At 37.0% G+C, this 15859-nt stretch overlaps 1 protein-coding gene across 2 annotated transcripts in view; it reads right to left on the bottom strand.

The window, feature by feature from the left end:
* Mms22l (MMS22 like, DNA repair protein) overlaps positions 1 to 15859 on the bottom strand; it is a 121010-nt gene that overhangs the window by 80296 nt on the left and 24855 nt on the right. For both annotated transcript variants that reach the window (XM_060386067.1, XM_060386066.1), the window contains exons 12-13: positions 6782 to 6901; positions 2202 to 2428 (exon numbers count right to left, since the gene is read on the bottom strand). In XM_060386067.1, the coding sequence (XP_060242050.1) occupies positions 2202 to 2428; positions 6782 to 6901 (347 nt within the window). The remainder of the gene's footprint in view (positions 1 to 2201; positions 2429 to 6781; positions 6902 to 15859) is intronic.

Genomic DNA, 15859 nt, shown 5'->3' with positions numbered 1-15859 from the left:
CTATTTAATTCTCTTTCTTTCCATACTATCCCCACTACAATGGTTATACTGAGTATTGGCCTATAATATTATCAAGTGTATTATAATAATTTTTTAATTAATGGAGTTACGAGTGTTACGTTTTTCATAGAAGTACTTAAGTTTGAGAAGTTTCTCATGCAGCCTTGCTGGTCCTGACCTCCCAATATAGCTAAGGATGATCTTGAAGTAACAATTCTCTTGTCCTAAATGCTGAAGGGGCATCCAACAACACTCAGCTTATTAAACTAAAATCTGTACATCTAAAGAAACTAATCTAGAGAGGACCCTGACTAAAATGCTCAATCCCCATCCCAAAAGGCAAAAAGGAAGGACATCAGAAGAAGAAGAAAACAGGAAACAAGCTAGAAACCCGCCACAGAGGGCCTCTGAAAAGGCTCTGCCCTGCAGACTATCAAAGCAGATGCTGAGTCTTATGGCCAACTGTAGGGCAATGTGCATGGAATCTTATGTAAGAAGTGGGAAATAGTAAGATCTGGAGTGGACAGGAACTCCACAAGGAGAGCAACAGAACCAGAAATTTGAACACAGGGGTCTTCCCAGAGACTCATGCTCTAACCAAGTACCATGCATGGAGATAACCTAGAACCCCTGCACAGTTGTAGCCCATGGCAGTTTCGTGTCCAAGTGGGTTACATAGTAATGGGAAGAGGGACTGCCTCTGACATAATCTGATTGGACTGCTCTTTGATCACCTCCACTGGAGGGAGGAGCAGCCTTACCAGGCCACAGAAGTTGACAATGCAGCCATTCCTGATGAGATCTGATAGACTAAGATCAGAAGGAAGGAGAGGAAGACCTCCCTTATCAGTGGACTTGGGGAGGGGCATGCGTGAAGAAGGGGGTGGGAGGGTGGGATCGGTAGGGGAGGAGGGAGGGGCTTATGAGGGGATACAAAGTGAATAAAGTGTAATTAATAAAAAAAATATAGAAAAAAAATAAATAAATTGAAATAAAACAAAGAAAGGAAATTCTATATAAAAAAAGAAAAGTATTTTCTCCCTCAATGTTCTTACCAAACAAGACAAGCAAATACTATATAGTGGTATACTACATGACAAAGGCTTAAAAAAAAGTTTCCATGTAGTCATGAAATTGAAAACAAACATAAATAGATTATATCCATTAAACAGAGAAAATGCAAAAATGAATAACAGAGAGAGAAGGGGAAAGAGACTGAGAGGAAGAGAGTGAGAGAGAAAGAAGAGAGACCGACAAACAAATCAGAATGAAAAGTAGGCATACTCTCCAAATGAGAACATTAGAGCTATTTGGCTCTACTAGGTTCTGATCAATTCTCATTTAAAGAAGCAGCACTGAAACTTCTGGGTTCAAAGAACATAAAAAATTCAAACAATGGCCGAATGGTAGAGGCAGAGGCAGAGGCAGAGGCAGAAGGACCTCTGTGAGTTCAAGGCCAGCCTGGTTTTCAAAGTAAGTTTCAGGACAGCTCAGCCTACACAGAGCAATACAGTCTTGAAATTTAAATTAATAAATTAATCAATCAATCAATCAATAAAGCAAGCCTTATTGGGGCTGGAGAGATGGCTCAGTAGTTAACAACATGTATTGTTCTTGCAGAGAACCAGAGCTTGAGTCTCAGAACCCACAACTAACTACCTATAATTCCAGCTTTAAAGGATGTCCATAACCTCAGGCACATGCTTATATACAGACATACACATATATACATGTAAATAAATAACAATCAAATAATTATTTTTTAATTAAGAAACTTAATTTTTTAATTAAATGTAAACAACGAACCTAAAAAATGTAAACAATGAACCTAATTGCTTCCAATGTGCCATAAAAAGATTTTTTTCATTCTATAATTTTCAATAAACTAAAGCAAAGGATTATACAACATTACAATTCATTGTAGTCAAAATTGTTCCTAATACTTTGGTATTTAACACATAGAATTCCAATTTTCAGTACTAGTTAGCTGAGTAAGAAACTGAAACCCTCTAATTTATGGGTATTAAGTTTGTTCCTCATTAAAACAAATTGCAAAAAGGGGGAATTGGCATCCTAGGTTAAGGAACACATTTTAAATATGCAAAGACTCTGACCACAAGTTAACGTCAAAAACATAAACAGCAACACTTCCAAATGTACTCGTGAGCACTCATGACAAAAAAGGTATTTACAACACATACCTTCCTTTAAGCTGTTTCCAAGGATGAGAGCCACTATTCTTTATTGCTTTCTTCATGACTTTCGCCAAAATGCAAAGAAAAATGATGTAACTGCTGCTGGATTTATAAAGGTCAGGGTCTTGTTTATCACAACAGTAGGTCTTCACCATTGTGAGCATGGACAATGATGACTTGATGATATTAGTAAGGCCTTTCAAAGGAAGCCAAGAAATGCTGAAGGAGCTATTCTAAATAAAAAACAAAAACAAAATGCACAGCATAGTTTTATAAGTTTCTTAGTAAAAGTAAAAGCTACAAATACTAATTAGCTTATTAAAGTTTGACCCATTATACTTACAAGGATTTTTATTAGATTGTAATTATCATATATACCCCAAAATTGTTTTAAATGCATAAAAATAGAGTACATGAAGGGGTCTTTGAATTTTGTGTTTTTCCCAAAATCTGTTTTTAGCAGTTGGCTTGTTTAATGAGGCTATATTCCTTAAAACCTATTTATTCTACGTTTCACAGCATTTTTGTTAAGTCATTTAATGTTTTTGGATAATGAGCACTCAATATATATCTTCATTATACAAAATAACGGGTTCCATTAAGATACTTTCATACGTGTGTGGCATGCTGTATTTAGTTACTTTTCTATCACTGTGATAAAACACAAGGCAGCTTTTACAAGGAAAGACTTATTTGGCTTATGGTTCGTTCTAGAGAATAAGCATCTACCATAGCAAAGAAGTGTGACATCGAGCAAGCATGGTGGCTGGAGTAGAGGCTGAGCTGAGCATGAACAGCTTGAACCATAAATTGGAAGAAAACTGAGAATGGTGCTTATCTTTGACATCTCAAAGCCTGTCCCTACTGACACACTTGTTCTACCTCCTAACCCTCCCTAACAGCCACCAACTGGAAAACCAGTATTCAAATGCCTGGAAACATGGAAGGTATTTCTCATTTAAACTACCATACATGTGTTTTGATCATATATTCATTCTCCTTATTGTTCTTTGTCCTCTCTAGTCACGTTCATCATCCCTAACCTCCTTTTCCTTTGATGCTTTGAGTTTTATTTTTATTTTTTTATCTTTTAATTAATGAATTTATTTATTTATTTTGAGGCGGGGTTTCTCTGTGTAGATCTGGCTGTCCTGGAACTATGTAGACCAGGCTGGCCTCAAACTCACAGAGATGCCTTTGTCTCCCAACTGCTGGGATTGGGATTAAAGGAATGGGCCACTATGCCTGGTCTTAGTGCCTTGTTTTTGATAAATTTAGGTTCCATGTTTGATAGAGGACATAAGATATTTGTCTAAGTCTGGCTTATTTTACTTAACATAATGATGCTTCCAAATTACACAATTTTGTTTTGTTTTTTTTTTATTTTATTTTTTTTTTATCAGTTACATTTTATTAACTCTGTATCCCAGCCGTGTCCCGATCCCTCATTCCCTCCCAGTCCCTCCCTCCCTCCCTCCCTCATCTCCACCGTGCCCCTTTCCAAGTCCACTGATGGGGGGGACCTCCTCCCCATTCATCTGATCCTGTTTTATCAGGTATCTTCAGGACTGGCTGCAAAGCCCTCCTCTGTGGCCTAACAGGACTGCTCCTCCCTTCGGGGGTGGGGAGACCAAAGAGCCAGTCATCGAGTTCCTGTTAGAAATAGTCCCTGTTCCCCTCACTTTGGGAAACCAATTGGTTACTGAGCTACCACAGGCTACATCTGAGTGGAGGTTCTAGGTTATATCCATACATGGTCCTTGGTTGAATGTCAGTCTCAGAAAAGATACTCAGCAATCACAATTTTGTTATTCCTTATGGTTGAATAAACTCTGTTGTATACATACATCAAATTCCTTTATGCAGTTTTTTCATATAAGCTGTTTTTCATAAAAGGTGCATATAAAATTATTCTTCCAGCCTCTCAATTATTTATTTCTTATATTTGCCCTTTTCCTCCCTACTTTGCTTGATTTGGCTTTCTACTCAAGGATTTCTAAAATGTCTATTTTTAGCCTGGTGATGAGCACTTTGCTGGTACGAGTGTCTACATCGACAGCTGTGCCATTAGTATCTTCCTATGTACCAGTTCAATGAAGATGACTGTAGACAACTTTGCCAATATGTTTATCTTTATAGCATGCTTGCATGACCTGAATTTCATCAACATTTCATATGGACACAGACTAAAAACTACACTTCTGTCTCAGGTCTTTGAAGAATGAAAAAGAAATCTTTCCCCAAATATGAAGAGGTACACCAGAATGCTTTTACAGTTTTTGCTTTGGTCAGGTCACAAAGAGAATGAACTCCACTTGGCAGCTGCTACTCTACCAATGGCCACAAGAGGAAAGAGTGCATTCATCCTAAGGACATTTATAGCCGATGCCCTAATTTGAGTACTGTAAATAGAATTGCAATGAAGTGCATGTACAAGTGTCAACCAAACATATGTATAATTCCTTTATATACAGTTATTAGATGTAAAGTTTCTCATGTTTGTATTCCTTGAAGGTCACTTAACATTCTTTTTATTTCATTGATTTTGTTCTTTGACTATTTCAGACACATAATAGAGTACATTCTGTTCATTCTCACATCTCCACGTAACATTCTTAGATACCTATCATTTCAATAGACACTTTGATCATCTTAAAGGTTTTGGCTGGAACTTATCACTGGTAGTACTCAGTGGCTCCTATTGTATTTCATAAAGAGACACATACTTTCTGCAATGTGAAAGTTGATTAGATTGTTGGGCAATCTGCCTATATTAGTGATTCCCAACAGCTTTTCGTGATTGGCTTTTAACTAACAATAATGTTCATGGTTTAGATTCTTTATTTCCTTAAACATACAACTGGTGATCGTATAAAATTATATCAATAATTACAGTTCATTAGAAGTTAGGTTATTCTATGCTTTAATCCATTTACTCTTTTGTTACTCTTGTTATGTTGGACTTTTCATTCTCTGGGCAGCGGAGTTACTTAAAATTGGATTATGACATGACTATTTCCCAAGCCTTCTATGGCTGGATAGTCCCAACTCACCTTAGACACATTTTGTTTCAAAAAACTCTGTCATTTTCCCAACAAGCCTATATTCTATTTCACACACATTTTTCTCATTTAATAAGCTCTGTGTACAAATAAAAACTTGGTATTTGCTGGACTGCCTCCCATTACCATTTTCTATCTTGAAAAAGAAGTTATTTATTTATCCCAAAACTCAAATCTCCTAAACCCATTCTTCTTACTCACAAAAGTAACAGATCTTTAAATGTTTTCAAAATTTTTATTTTCCTACTTCTCCCTCTCCTTTCTAAATACAGTTTCCCTGAGTTCTCAGCCACATTACTTATGTATACTACTACTACTAATTCACCTGGACCCATTTATTTACATAAACAATATTATCAAACACATATTTGATGCCACATTGTAGCTTTCTACTATCCTCTGAATAAACTGGAATTTAATTGAGCATCATATCATCTTCAGCTTTTCAGTCTGCCCGTCTGCCCAGACTCATGCACCATCTCTCCAACAGTCCTTCTAGTCCTTCTAGACTAGATGCACCACAACAGGGATAGATAATGCTCTCCTAGACCTCCGTGCAACTGAGTATACTGCAGCCCAAACCATTCTGGGACTAGAAAGACAAGTCTAACGAGGTCAAGTAAAAAGATCGTAATCTTCTAACTTTAGATAGAGGTATAAGAACACCTTTCTGTATTGTATTTAAACTTTTTTCTTCCCATTGTGTGTATAATGTATATACCTACCAACTAGCTTAAAAGCTACTCCGGTACTAAAATTATTTCTTATTATGAACAATAGTGACTATTAATTATGTCAGAGCAGAAAATTACAACATTATAACAAATGAGGGGAGGTGGAGAGATGGCCCAGGGATTAAGATTACTGGCTGCTCCTCCAAAGGAGCCAAGTTCAACTCCCAGCACTAACATGGTGACTTACCATCAGTAACTCTAGTTCCAGAGGTGATGCCCTCTTTCTGGCCTCCGAAGACACTGCACACAAATGTGGCACAAACATACATCCAGGCAAAATACACATACACATAAAATGAAAATCTAAAAAATTTTATATGCTTAAGTTTAAATATTTTTTAAATTTATTATTTACTTATTATTTATACATATTCTGCATGCATGTGCACCTGCATGCTAGAAGAGGGGCCAGATCTCATTATAAACGGTTCTGGAGCTGCCACGTAGCTGCTGGGAATTGAACTTTGGAAGAAAAGCCAGTGCTCTTCACCTTTGCACCATCTCTCCATCCCCCTATTTTTAATTTATAAATGAACACTTGTAATTTGTGTAATCCCAATCTTCTGGTTATTCTGCTTACCCATTCAAGAGAAAAGGTACACCAAATGCCAATTCCATATGCAAGCTTTCTACAGAAAATATCTGTGAAAGATGAAACCACTTACAAGCTACAGTTTACTCCAAAGAATTAGTATTTTAAAAAAAAATATTTTTCATAATTAAATCATATAATGCCCCTCAAATATCACAAGAAAACTTCAAACTTGTGGAACAAATATTGTTTACCTACCAGGTTCTTACTATAATATTCCCATAGAATGGTGACAACTGAAATGTTTGGCTCCCAGAAATCACAAAGTGTCAAACAACAATGAAGATGCATTCGTAACTGTTCTTCCAGTATACTATCCTAAAAAATAAAACTGAAGTCATAATAAAGTAGATGACTCTGAAAATATGACATTTTTAATGTACTGAACAATCTACCACTAAAAAGAATATACGTATGCATCACCAAATCATGGCCTTTCTCAAACTTCAGAATACAAGGTCTAACCCAACATAAGAAAAACACAACTCATTTTAGACTATTAGCATATTCAGATAATGAAAATTTTATAATTGAGTGACTTAAAACATAAAATAGATGTTTGAAAACTGATGTTAGAAACACAAAAAAACAAAACAAAACATCCAACTAAAGGAGTGGGAAATGATCTAAAAATTAAAATGTACCAAAAACAACAACAACAACAACAAAAACTCAGAAAGCTGGGTTATCAAAATATTTGGCACAGGGGTCTTTTCTGATACTCCAACCAAGGACAATGCATGGATATAACCTAGAACCCCTACACAGATGTAGGCCATAGCAGCTCAGTAAACAAATGGGTACCTAGTAAGGAGAACAGGGATTATCTCTGACCTGAACTCAGTGGCTGGCTCTCTGATCACCTCTCCCTGACTGGGGAGCAGCTCTGCTAGGCCACAGAGGAACAATGCAGACAGTCCTGATGAGACCCGATAAGCTAGGGTCAGAGGGAAGGGGAGGAGGACCTCCCCTATCAGTGGACTTGGAGAGGGACATGGGAGGAGATGAGGGAGGGAGGGTGGGATTGAAAGGGAATGAGGGAAGGGGCTACAGCTGAGATACAAAATAAATAAACTGTAATTACCATAAAAAATAAAAATTTAATAAAAAAAGAAAACTATATGAAATTCAAATTTTAGTGCCCATAAATAATAAAGTTTTACTGGAACACACACACACACACACACACACACAAAGAAAACAGAAAGCTGGGTTATCTTAAGAAGTTAGGCAGACTCTTTCACAGGGTTATACTATTTGCTGGGAGACAGCACAGAAGGTAAGAACAGCTGCTGCAAGCCAGACAACCCGAGTTTGTCCCCAGGACTACATAGTAAAAGGAGAAACCTGGTTCCTACAAGTCATCCTCTGGCTTCTATACATAGGCCACGCCACATGTGTGTCCATGCACACAACACAGACATAAATAAATGGATAACAATATTTAAAAATAAGATCACAGGCACTCAGTGGGCAGAGGCAGGCAGATCTCTGTGTGCTCAAGGCCAACCTAGTCTACATAAAACGTTCCAGCACAGCGAGGGCTATCTTTAGAAACCCTGTCTCACACTCCCCCAAATAAATAAATAATAGTAAATAGGTTAATCTTCTATGATGACATTGTTTTAAAAATGACACCTGAATTCCAGTCATTCAAAAACCATATTTAATTCGGTCCATGTGAGGCATGTTTGTTGTTAAAAAAGAATGAAAATCCCAACCATTCTATTTTACCAATCAAGACTCAGGAGCCAGATGCTGGGGTGAAAACCTTCTCCCTCAGAGAGGCAGAGAAAGCAAGCACCCAGCTGACTTCTTCCTTAGCTCACATCCCAGTGGAAAAAGCCCAAAAGGCTCACTAGCTCACCTGACAGCCCAGGAAGAAAAGGCCAAAATATCAAAGGCCAAAAACTTTCTAGCTCAAAGCTCCAAAAGTTCAAAAGCCGGAAAGCTAAAGCCAGAGCTAAAGGCAAAGAGCTCAAGAGCTGGAGAGCCAAAGTTCCTTCTACAAGCTGTCACTAACACCCTCACCTCAAAGTCCCTCCTACTCTTCAATCCCTGGCAGCTGGTTTCCTGCTCTGCCCTTTGATCTAGGGTTGGGTTAAGTCCTAAGCACAGAAAGCTCTTGGATTAAAGGCGTCCTATGCACAGAAAGCTCTTGGATTAAAGGCGTGTGCTAGTCATGGATGGACCAAACCATATTCTATCCACCTGTCTACAATGAGCAGAAAGTTTTTTTGATTAAAGGTGTGTAATAGGACTCAACCATACCAATCCAGAAACAGGGTTTTACAGTTCACAATTTGGGGGTTCATGGGATCAAATATCCTGCAACACACGTGTTAAGGCAGGACATCTACAGCAATAATCAGACACAATATCTGAACTCAGGGGAGCAGTCAAAGTTGTTAGTTTAAACCTGGGTGTTAACATATTCATAGTTCTTAGAGCCATGAGGCTATGTACCAGTAAGTCAAGGAAAGAACAGACATAAAAATGAGGAATAAAAAAAAAAAGGTATTTTTGGAATTCTAACATTTAGATACTGAATAAAGGAATGCACAAGAATCTATAAAAACAAATGCCCAATGAAATGGGAAGAAAATTAGTTATCATGGAAACCAAGATAAATATTTCAAATAAAACCAATGGTGACCAGGGTTGAATGTTATTGACAATTTGAAAATAAGGAAAAATAAGGACTCTTAGAACTAACAATATGTAAGTCAGTGATGCCTGTAACAAGAGCTGGACATGTCAGAATCTCAAATAAAAGAGGATGAAGAACATAAAGAAAGTCCTTGAACAAGTGAGAAGGTACCTACATGGTATTTGTAGAAAGAAATTAGTTTCTGGTAGAAACAGTAACACTCTACAAAAGAAAAGTGAGATTAGAAGATAGAAATTTGCAAAGACAGAGGAGTTTTCACTTGCCAGGTAGATTTTCTTCAGGAAGCACCAAGCAAGACTCTTGAGTTTAGTGGGCTAGGTTCAACTTGTGGTAAATAGTATGCTACAGAAATTAAGTCATTAGGATACATTATCTTTGTTCTGGTTTTGTCCTTGTTTGTTTTGCAAAAAATCTAGCTAGAGTGGACTGCCAGTTAAGACTTGTGATTAAGAATTTAAAAGTTGGACAAGAAAGATTAAATTCCTACCCAATTGTGGGTAGGAATGAAGTAGGAAAATACAGGTAGGACTTTCCAGATTTAAACACGGAAAAGTTAAGGAATAAAAGGTATTTCTACAGGAATGGCTGTATTTACTAGATAACCTACGCTGTTGAAGTAACAAAGGCAGCAAGTGAAAGAAGCCCAGAAATACGTTAAGAACAGGGACACACGAAGAATGAATAACTGCAGAGGAGCGAGTTAAGTGTCTGTGTGTTGTACTTCAAGCATCTACAGGTTCTCTCAGGCCTAGACTGTCTTCAAGGGCCAGGACAATATTTCATTCATCAAAAAGCCTCATAAATGTTTCAGAAACAAATCTAAGACTGAGTCTGAGACGATGTCCACTAAATATCTGTATATTCATTTAACTAACAAGTCCATTGTTGTGACTTTATTATGAAAGCAAATCTATATCTATGCTTATCCTGATGTTTACAACCTAATACTGAGCTGAGCTGAGTTACAGCATACTAACCTTACCATGTGAGCAAGAAAGGGGGAAAGTGGCTAGTCAAGTTCATCTTGAAAGGTTTATTGGAACCTGCTACTTGTTTTACCATGTAATACACACACACAAAAAAATTATATTCAATCCAAAAAGGTGGACAGTTTGGAAAGATGAAGAGAAAGGTACACCTCTTAAATCTATTACACAACTGTTCTATATCAAAAACAAGAGAAAAATGAAAAAAATTTATAGTAAATGTCAGATTTAATCCACATTCTTTTGGAGTCCAGAACCTATGTCCTTTGTGTGATATACAAGTGTAAAGAAATTAAATATAGATTTTAAGGAATCTTTGTATGTTTTTCGTTTTTTATTTGAGACAGGGTTTCCTCTGTGTAGCCCCACTTTGTAGACCAGGCTGACCTCAAACTCAGAGATCTACCTGCCTCTACCTCCCTGTGTGATGGGATCAAAGGCATGCACCACCACCACCCAGCTAAAAAACTGTTGTTGTTGCTTTTTTTTAAGTTAAAAAAAAATATCGACCTGTAATGGACATAAATTAAAATAAAATGGTTTCAAAATATTATTCATTGTTCTGGAAGGATAGATAACTAGTCAGCTGAATGTAATGCATAAAAGATGTTTGTTTGTTAAGCTAACATCCAATTACACGACATTTGTTATATTTACTCTATATTTTCATTTTATATAAATTTAACTGGTCCCTTATTCTAAAGTATTTTCCATCTATTTTTTTTAAATTCTGTTAAAAAGTACATGTTCTTGGGTGGAGAGATGGCTCAACACTTAGAAGCACACCCTGCTCTTGGAGAAGACCTGGGTTCAGTTCCCAGCACCAGCAGAAGGCAGCTGCTAGCTGGCTTAACTCCTGCTCTAGGGATCCAAAATTCCCTAGTACCTGCGGGCACCCACATGCACAAAGTGCATATAAACTCACACAAACTCACACATGAATAAAAAATAAACCTTTCAGAAAGGTAAAAAAAGAAATGTTAATTTTAACAAAGAAGAAGCATATGTGCATTAGATGAACGGCAGGTAGAACAGACTTTTCATCTTTAGGTCCACACAATTAAGGCAAGAACACCCAGCATGGCAGGAACAGAGGAAGCAGTAGACATATTTGCTCAAATTCATAACCACAAAACAGACACAGTGAAAATACCTAAAAAATACTTGAGTTTATTCATGTCTGTGCCTGAGGTCGCTCATCACATTCTGCATAGGGAAATAACAGAGGCGCTTTCTAAACACAAATGGAAACTCCATGTGAAGATGCAAACCCTAACCTGACATTCCCTAGCCAGCCATTCAAGCAGCCTAACCCTTCCCAGCCCTGTCTCTTAGGGGTAAATGTAAACACAAACAACATCACAACCAAAGACTATCAGCACAAGACTACATTAGCATTAACTGCAGTTTGTTACCTGCCAAAGGAAAATACCTGTGAACCTAAATGCTGGCTCCTGAAGACCACAGTAAATGAAGTAGACTCACAATTTGACTCCATAAACACACATTTTATGGGCCAAGTTTTAAGCGCCAAGTCTACCTAGCACACTTAATAAGAACATGCAAACCTATGCCACTGCACCATTTAAAACAACAGACCAGGAGCCCTGTGGGCTCTTTCCCACATGGCCTCACAGCTGGTCTGACACACCATGCCGTGCCACTCAACTCCTGATTTTAACAGGCCCCGTGAATAGTGAATATCCTATCTAAGGGGGGTGTGTGTGTGTGTGTGTGTGTGTGTGTGTGTGTGTGTGTGTGTGTGAGAGAGAGACAGAATGAGAGCCATTCTGTACCCATTATCTCTCACTTATAATCACTATACTTGCTCCAGAAAGCTTTTGACTTTTATAAAAAAAGTCTTCTTTATGGTTATAAATATCCAAAATCAATATAATATTTGTTTTCAAACTAACTGGCAACTTACTATAAGATGCTTAATTAAATCTAACTTTGGGAGTGACATCATTTAATTTCAGTAGTCTTATCAAGATCTTTCTAATCAAGAAGCATTATTTTAAATAAGTAATTTGATGATTAATATCCCACTGTCCAGCCTTAACCACATTATGCGCAAACTAAAGTATACTTAATAATAAAGTAATTTTAATTTAGGCATGCTTTTTCCTCTAAATTTTTAAAATGAGATATTTTTTCTGTGCTTAGAAACAATGAAGTACTTAGCAGGGCACGGTGGCGCATGTGTAATTCCAGCAGTCTACGAGGCAGACACAACGAGATCTCTCTGAATTCAAGCCAGCCTGAACTCACAAGGCAAGTCCAAGACAGCCAAGACTACACAGAGAAACCCTGCCTCAAAACAAAAAAAAAAAAAAGGAAACAATACTTAAAAACTAGCGTATAGAACTAAAAGCACCCTTCTTCAAAAGAAAAAAAAAAATGCTTTTCTAAAAGTAAAACAAATATTTACCATCAGGATTAACAAATATTAATTAAATAAGATCATCAGTAAAAAGAATATTTAAAAGTTTTGAACTACTGAGTTTAAAAAAAAAACTAAACAATTTGTAGTCTCTTTACTATCTAGAAAGGTCTTATCTGGAAGATTCTCTTTGGCTAAGAAAAAAAGATCTGAAACATTATTTGCCTGCAGTGGAATTTCTACCACTTTTATTAGAAATTTGCTAATATTTGCAAGGTCTATTTTTCAAACATACCTAGCAATCCGAAGCAAATGGCCTGTGCCACTGCTGGAGCTTACACAAAAATGCAAAAACACCGTCAGATTCTAATTTTTCAGGAGCATACAATCAAACTAGTAAATATATATAAAAAGGATGCACTAGTGATGTTTATTTGTAATATACGTTTTAAGCATGAGGAATAAAAGAGGTACTCCAGAAGAAAGACACTTCTCAAAGCCTGGGTATAGGCTTTTCGAGTTCCCTCAAATGTATTTATTCTTTCGCTTTGTTTGGTATCTGAAGACAGGGTTTTCTGTGCAGCCTTAGCTCACCTGGAATTACTTTGTAGATCAGGCTGGCCTCAAAGTCAGAGATTCTCCTGTCTCTGCCTCCCTGAGTGCTAGGATTATAGCCATGCATCACTCAACCCAGCTAAATGTATAACCACAAAACTGATCTTAACTCCAGGAAGTACCCTCTACTTATTTAATATAATGTGATGTAATAATATATATTATATGCTACATAACACAGTACATAATATACACATATTCTTATAGTAATATAACACTGAAAGAATGCCTGAGAAAAAAATCCAGAAGACTTATTATCACAAGGCCATTTCTCCCACAAGAAAGATACTACTTTGACTTTAGAAAATACCTAAAGTGATAAAGAATGCATTTTCAATTAGTAAAAGTTTCAAGATGACAGAGTCAATCTTGCTTTGCTCAGGACTTTACTGGTTTGGTCGCTGAAACCCCAGGCCAGATAAACTGAGATGGTTGGTCACCCAACCTGTTTTTAAGGATTACACCTCTTAAATCTTAAAAACAGCTTCAACTACCACCATTAAATTGCCAGTTATGCTGTCAAAGTATACTTATGTATTTAAAAATCAATATTAGCAAAGGGAATCTAGTGTCAAAAAAGAGCACCCAACAGCAAGCAGTCTTGGTCTAATCCTTAAGTGTCAAAGTCTTCAGTTACAGGGAGTCACTGTCCAAAGAGAGTAGGGTATATGAAGTATTAAAGTATTAATTAATTAGGGTATTAATTAAAAGCAAGTATTTTTATAAAAAGAAGTTTATTACAAATTCTCTCATGTTGTCCCTGACCAATATGGGTATGTCTACGTAAGAAATAGTTTATGTGCCCAGAATTTTAGGATCTGTCGCTGTACTTGTGGAGCTCCTGTTCTCTCCAGGTCTTACTATCTCCCACTTCTTTCTTAAGATTTCCTGTACTGGGATCTTTTCTGAAACTGATACTCCTGCCAAGGACTACTCATGGAGATGGCCTGGAAACCCTGCACGAAGGGAGCCTATGGCAGTTCAGTATACAAGTGGCCTCCACAGTAATGGGGACAGGGACTGTCTCTGACATCATCTGATTGGCCTGCTCTTTGATATCTTCCCCCTAATGGGGGAGCAGCCTTACCAGGCCACAGAAGAAGACAATGCAGCCACTCCTGATGAGACCTGATAGACTAGGGTCAGAGGGAAGGAGAGGAGGACTTCCCTTTTCAGTGGACTGGGAGAGGGACACGGGTGGGGAAGAGGGAGGGTGGGGTTGAGAGGGGAGAAGGGAGGGAGGTACAGGGGGGGATACAAAGTGAATAAATTGTAATTAATAAAAACAAAAAAGAAATAGTTTATAATAAAGACCTAAAATTTCTGTAAATTCATATAGTTTTATGGGAAATGTTTAATTATTAAATACAAAAGAGAAAAAACAAAATGCTAGGAGAAGGAAATTTTAAGCACACCAGTAATTACACTTTAATGAGGAAGCTGAAGTTCCCGGATTGTGGCTCAGAGAGGAAAGCTGTTCCTAGAAACTAATGCCATCCAGACTTTACTGAAGTTATTTGTACTTGGGTTGAGCAAAACTCTATGAGTCGTTAAAAATGAATTTATTTTGAAATGGGGAAGGCTCAGAAGGGGGATGACATACAATATTCATACATAAAATTCTAAAAATATATTAAAGAATGATCTAGTATCTGATACAAATGACAATGGCCAATGAACTGTGTATTTCTTATTTCATGACTACTCCTTGATTTCCTATATTCCTGAATTAAGAAAATGAAACAAAAAATAGTTTTTATAGTAATAAGGGAAATATCTTAAAATAATATAGGTTTCTCCTAACATTCTTAACTCCCTGGTATTCTACCAAACAACGAGCTCATACTGTAAGGTTCATATAATAACTAGAAGACATTACAGCACATGTAACTTCAATCATTTACAATGCTTTCAAATATTTAGCTTTTTGGTCGGGAGGGATGGCTTAATGGCCAAATATATCACTTCTATAAGTACACTCACACACAAAGCCATCTTCTTACATTACAATATTTACGCCTCTTCAAGTTTTAAATAATCTACACTAACAGAAAAGGAATTTATTCTCCAAATTAAAAAATATTCCACACCATAGCCTTCCATAAAGGGTTACTTACATTATAGAACTTTATAGAGCTACAACATATTTAAAGATGAGATGAACAGTACATTTAAAACTATTTTAAAGGAGGTCAAGTCTGACCTCTGGGCCATGAAGCACTACATTAACAGCTCTGCAGAAAGAAAAATGATAAGGTATGAAATGAGTGCTCAGAAACGAGGACTTTATCAGTGCGAATGCGATTCAAGCCTGTAAGACAAATTGCTCAGCAAGGCAAGTCACCTTCCTGCTGTGAGGAGGATAGAGCTGCATTTCCAATACCACCGACTATCTCCTTCATCATGTCGCCTGGCTTCCTATCATACAGCTGAGGAACAGCTTATAACGCCAAAGCATCTTCCACTTATTTTGAATACATTCTTTCAAAGTCACCAACTAAGATAATTATCTTTGTCCTTTAACTGACAAATTCAGTGTTAAGAATAAAAATCTTTAAAGGATTTAATATGAATTACTGTGAGCTGACCCTTCAAAGACTCTAAGATTTGTAATAAGTTGC

Source organism: Meriones unguiculatus, chromosome 6 (assembly GCF_030254825.1).
Source record: "Meriones unguiculatus strain TT.TT164.6M chromosome 6, Bangor_MerUng_6.1, whole genome shotgun sequence".
Classification (NCBI taxonomy): Eukaryota; Metazoa; Chordata; class Mammalia; order Rodentia; family Muridae; genus Meriones; species Meriones unguiculatus.
Note: the sequence above shows the minus strand (reverse complement) of the source record. Positions and strands in the feature narration are given on the sequence as shown.